At 44.0% G+C, this 5,965-nt stretch overlaps 1 protein-coding gene across 1 annotated transcript in view; it reads right to left on the bottom strand.

The window, feature by feature from the left end:
* LOC125537540 (eukaryotic translation initiation factor 4G-like) overlaps positions 1–5,650 on the bottom strand; it is a 61,152-nt gene extending 55,502 nt beyond the window's left edge. Inside the window, exons 1-8 of the mRNA XM_048700856.1 lie at positions 5,382–5,650; positions 4,752–4,935; positions 4,548–4,675; positions 3,861–3,977; positions 3,681–3,745; positions 3,543–3,599; positions 2,887–3,111; positions 5–2,809 (exon numbers count right to left, since the gene is read on the bottom strand). Coding sequence (XP_048556813.1) covers positions 5–2,809; positions 2,887–3,111; positions 3,543–3,599; positions 3,681–3,745; positions 3,861–3,977; positions 4,548–4,675; positions 4,752–4,912 — 3,558 coding nt within the window. The 5' untranslated portion in view covers positions 4,913–4,935; positions 5,382–5,650. The remainder of the gene's footprint in view (positions 1–4; positions 2,810–2,886; positions 3,112–3,542; positions 3,600–3,680; positions 3,746–3,860; positions 3,978–4,547; positions 4,676–4,751; positions 4,936–5,381) is intronic.
* Positions 5,651–5,965: the final 315 nt, after the last annotated feature.

Below are 5,965 nucleotides of genomic sequence, written 5' to 3' on the forward strand. Positions count from 1 at the left end.
TGACCTGCTCGAAAAGTTTCTCAAAATTTTGTGGGGTCAACTTATTGAGAATTGCTTTCAACTGCCTTTGCTTTACCTCTTCCTCATCAGACACCTTACCAATTTCATATTTTTTCTCAGCTTTGTGCATAACTGGCATAGATACCTGAGATGGAGATGACATAGCCTGATTAGTTCTATGTTGCCACCTCTGATCAACAGAACCACGTGACATGCTGCGCTGACATGCTACTTCTTTCATAGCTCTGGAGAGGATCTCACCATTATACTGGTTGGGCAACTGGTTTTGTGAGCCATTTCTTGAAGATCCACGCCCAGAAAGTGGATCACGTCCAGAAAAAGGAGGATGCAATTTTCTCCAGTTATTGTCATTAAGCTTGTTGCTGCCCGTATGACGGTTAGCTTGAGAAATAGTTGAAGCTCGATCTTTTGTCCTTTCCCGGTTTGGATTATGTTCACTACCAACATACATTATTGCATCGTGAATATCAGACCCAATCTTAAAACCTTCAGGCAGATTAGCGCAGCTCTGAGCAAATGTTAACAGAAAATCTCTAGAGTATCTTTTCTGGCCATAACCATAATTATCTCTAGAGATTTCCATATCACCTTCCCAATCAAAAATATCATTTTTGTTCTGGTTATCATTACTACCTGCCGAACTGCCCATTTCAGCATCTAGTGTACAAATCTCCTTATCAACTGTCGAAGAACTCTGAACAACCTCTTCTGCACTATCAGAAGACTTGGGGAGTATTTCCTTTCTCTTTTTTCTTCTTCCATGCGTAGTTTTGGGTTTGGCTGCTTCCAAGACAGGTTTCTTTGTTTGCACCATTGAAGCAGCAGCAACAGAGCATTGATTCGACACCACTGAATCAATACTTCCACGTTCAATCTCTTTGAGAGCGCTAGTTGAATTGGATGCAATAGCCATAATCATGGAAATATTCTCATTGTCTTGTATACTATCATTCAGAGAACATGGTCCAATTTGGACATCTGATGAAGATCCGTTGTTTTTATCTGATGGTGAAACATTGCCAATGTGTAATGACAGATGCAAATCACCCGATTCAGCACATGTAGGAACATTCACCAATTTACTAACATCAGTACCATTGCCCGATCCAGAAGAAGCACCTGGCATATGCATGGTCATATCAACTTGTTCTGCCTTAGACTTGGAGCATGTCACCCCAGCATTTACCGTGTGTTCTTCTCTCATCATATCTTGCATTTGCAAAGGAGCTGAACAATTTGCTTCAGAAGTTTCTGGCAAAGGAACATGATTAACTCTGGCCTTAAGACTTTCAGTAAATATACTAGTTGTTGGGGACTTTGGTGGCAGAGTTTCCTGTGTATACAGCAGTGGTGGCTTCCCTAAAATGCTATTGCCATCGTATTTGGAATTCTTACTCTCAGTATCCAGAAATATTTCAGATTGTGGCACAATATGATATAGCTGGCCCTTTGCACCAGATGATGAAGTTGCTGATGGTACTGCTGATGATTCCAATTTTGCTTCAACAGAAGAGGTACCACTTGCTACACACACCGAGGTTAATTTGTAGGCCGAGATATTTTGAGGTCCGGCAATTGATGTAACACGATCTACTAAAGCTGAACCGGTCTGTGCTTGCTGGGTTAAAACTGACTGAGGACTCGTACTGCAATTTAGACCAGATGTTGCAGCTGGAAGTTTGAGATTTGCTTCTGAAACCAACTTTTCAGGATGAGGAGAAATTTCCAGCCCAAGCTTGTGGACTCTCTGCTGACTTGACAAAGCAGATTCGACAGAATACCGTAACAACGTGGGAGTTTCTGCTGCGCAGGTAGGTGTGCTTGTCTGAGATGATAACTCATTATTTTCAGCAAAGAAGATAGTGGGTGGCTTTAGTGCACCTTGACCTGGAAAAGATACGTCAGATGGCAGCAAGCCTTTCGAACTGGAGACTTCTGAAGCAGAACGTAAATTGGTGGGTAGCCTGGAACTAGCACCAAGCCATGGGTTTTGCATAGGAGGACTGATAGAAGTAACTGCCTGGTTGTTAATATTGGGGTCTAAGCTATGCCTTGGGGTCTGCATTCTGGGGCACATCTCCCTGTTTGAAGCAGGAACAGCATTGGTGGTAGGAAGATAGATATGTCCTGTATTGTACATGTTCGGCCGGTAATACACCTCATGAAGGGGCGGAAATGACGTGACAGGCTGAGCTAGCTGGTTCATATGGTGCAGAGGCATAGCTCCAGAAGCAGCATCTATATAGGAATGACCACGTCTATCCAGCATGAGTTCTTCATGTGTGTCTGGGTGAGTAATCCTGACAGGTCTCTTCTGTTCATCACAACTTCTCGCTTGCTGCTGTGGTAACTCTTGTGTAATCCTCATGTTGCCCAGTTGAGGAAGGTGAGGACAAGCTGGAGGTGCACATCCCAGACCCTGTCCTTGGTGAACGAAGGCTGGCGGTTGCAATGCGCGAGCCTGAGCGCCATGAACAAAAAATGGTGGTACATGAGGCACATTACCCATCGGCACACCCTGGCCCCTGAATTCAACAGGCACTTGAGGTTGTTTCTGCTGAAAAGCCGCAGGCAGCGGCCTTCCATTTACTGGAAGCATAAACGACGGTGGTGCCATGCTGGGAGTATACGGGGGTGGAATCTGCACGCTCATCTTGGGATTCGAAGCAGGGTATTTGTGCATAGTATCAGATTGGCTAGCGTCTTTCCTTGTGTCTTGTTTTTGCCACTGCTGATGCGTTGGGGAAGACGGATTTCGAGGGAACACCTTGCATGAATCCGTAGACACCTGTAGACCAAGCACAAGGTCTTGTTATGTTCCAACATAATTGTGAAAGCGAGTTGACACTTGGCAGAGATACTAACTTTTTCGGCTGGAGCAACATAATACAGCCCTGGTGTATGAGGCAATACAGGGTCAGCTAGTACACAGGAATTAGATGAAACCATAGCAGGCACACTATCATACATGTCGATCGAATCAGTTTGACCACAGATAATCAAGTTATCTTTTGATTCTTGCTTTTGCTGCCCTCCGGCAGATGGCATGGACACGACATTAGGCTCGTCAGATAATAGTCCACGGTGTGCCTGCACTGCCAAATACGAAGGTAAGTGCTATATGCAAGTAGGAAGGCAGATATGTGCTTATACATAACTTCAAACCCTAATTAGGGAAGCATGATGATCCAAAGATGCAGGCACACCATTCGATGGCTTCGCAAAAGAATGGTGATTTACAACAGCAGCACAAGTGTATGGCTACAGTATGATGAACAGAAGAATTGTATTCAATTTGACATGTGCGATAAGAAGCATACAATTCAAGCACCCATTATTGTAAGGTTTTTAGCATCCTGGTTCGCTTAATTAGAGAGCTTGCCATTCAGCTAAGGAAAAATATATATACATATAATGCAAGTAATGTTTTGATAGTGTTAGATGGAACATAGTTCATTCCAACAAAAAGAATATTGCAGCTAGATACATCCGGTAGGATGATAGATGATAAATCAGAGGACCTTTTCATGTTTCTTCTCGTTCAGGTCTGGAGGGGCCGAGGTTGAGCAGGGAATACACTGCAAAGGGAAAGTGTTAACCACTGCAGAGTTTTGGAATGTAAATAATAGCAACATGATACAATCCAAGATATGGCATACTTGTTTGGTGATGACTCCTGGGCTTAAAGTTCCAAACTGAAGAGTAAATGCACTTGATGAATACCCTGTGGTCAATATACCCAAGAAGATATACCATCTCATTAGAAGTTACAACAAAGTTACACAAGTCTAGAGAACTTCCTTGATGTTATTCTCCAAAAGAAATAGAACCAATTTAACCTTCTGAGTGTATTGTTGGCATTGAAGAATCCTCTGCTCTGGCTCCTTCAGCAGACTCTAAGTTCACAACGTCACTTTGATCAGGCGCATTGGAAGATTTCTGACTCTCCAATGACCCTAAAGATGCTAAACCGAAATCATCAGTAAGAAAATAAGTGTTAGCAACACTCCCAAACCCCAGTTCATCATGTCATCAACAAAAACGGTCTAATGATCTCAGTTCACTGTCATCAATATTTGCCAGAACAGATCGTAAAGTACAAATTTAATGCTTAAGGTCTAGAGCCACACACACAAAATAACTCGATAATTTCAGCAGCAATTTTTTTACATGTTCCAATGATCCACTCTATTGTGCATGTCATCTGTGCATTTACATATATACAAGGAAAGAGATAGCCACAAAATTGGACTTAACACAAACATGCACGCCCAGAAAACAGTCTCATGATCTCACTCTCTACTTTATCATCAGTCAATCCTATAATGGCCATTAATTACACAAATTTCATGCTCAAGGGTCTAGGGATATATAAAAAAAATATTTCAATACTTTCCGCAGAAAAACAAAATAACAACACATGTTTCAATGCCTAACCCTCTTTTGTGCACGACATTCATGCATATATCTATATACATGTACATAAAAAGAGATAGCCACAAAACTGAACTTTTAGTGTATCACACCTTGATTCTCTGGTTCCGTGTGCTCATCAGCAGCACTCACAACGGGAGTGTAGTCAGTTGCATTCCCTTGGGGCGCCACGCTCGCTGGCGACCTCGGACGGTACTGCTGCACGGTCGCAGGCCTTCCGCTGCAAATGCAATCCACATGTCATACTCATGCAACAACGCCCTAATTAACACGCTCGACAAGCCACAGTCCCTCACCTCCGGTTGGGCGGTGAACGTAGCTGCGTGCCCGGAGCCGCGCTGCCGCGGCCACCGGACACCACCCAATGGTGCGTGCCACCAATGCAGCCACGGCCGGTCCTTCGGGCAGCGTTTGTGTTGTCGTTGAAGCGATCCGGCCTAAACTGGTTCCTGTACATATATCCTCTCTCCGAGTCGGTCACTGCATCCGCCAAAAAAAAAGGTTAGGTTTCGTCAGAATTAGTTCGGATCAGAATCAGTAGCTAGGGTTCGGCCGAGAGTGAACCACATTGATAAGGAAATTCGCGCGCAATGAAAAAACCCAACAATTCGGACAGATTTGATACGAGTTGCGCACAATTTGTTGAAATTACCCAAGAAAACTAAATATATATAGGGGATAAAAAGGGTAAAGCAATCTACGGAGATTGTACGACGGCACGATCAAAGACACGACGCACAACCAAACAGGGCATCAACAAATGCAGCGAAAATCCCCGCTCAGAAACAGAGAAGATTCAGATTGATTCTGAAACAGATTGGTTTAGGGTTATGGGACAGGACAGAAAAGGACCAGATTAATGCACAATCAAACGATGTAGCACTCGTTGGAGCGCAAAAGATAGAAGGGCGAAGAACTTATCGCACATGAGACGGAGGAGCGGCGCGGTGTAGGGGATGGGTTTAGGGCTACGGGATCGGAAGCAATGGGGAGGGGAGGAGAGGAGAGGGGAAGTGGAGGCGGAAGGGGGGCGGGCAGTTGGGGAGGAAGGCGTGAAGACCGGAAATTTGGAGGGAAGAGTGGGAGAGACTGCGGACGGGGACGCGTGTTGATCCAGGGCGGTGTGCTTAACCGCCTTGCGCCAGGATTAGCAACGGGATTAGCGGCCGGGGTTTAAGCCCTTAAACAGTGTCCACTCGAATGCCGTCTGCTGGGAGAACCGCGCTACTGCTGCTGGTATATCGGATCCGGTGGGTACTATCTACTAAGGCTCAGAAATACTCTGTCCCGATATTTTTGCAAGCTATTTATATCGTGGAACGGAGGAACTATAATATACTAGTATCATGTATATAATATTAGCATGAATACTATTTTCACAATGCATTGTATCATATCTTGAAATTGTAGAGACTTTATTTAATGTCATGCATGACACATGCTAATATTTCATTCAATTCAATATGATACGGTACCATATCATGATACTTAATTATCTCTTTTTTTCATT

This window comes from Triticum urartu, chromosome 2 (assembly GCF_003073215.2).
Source record: "Triticum urartu cultivar G1812 chromosome 2, Tu2.1, whole genome shotgun sequence".
NCBI lineage: Eukaryota > Viridiplantae > Streptophyta > Magnoliopsida > Poales > Poaceae > Triticum > Triticum urartu.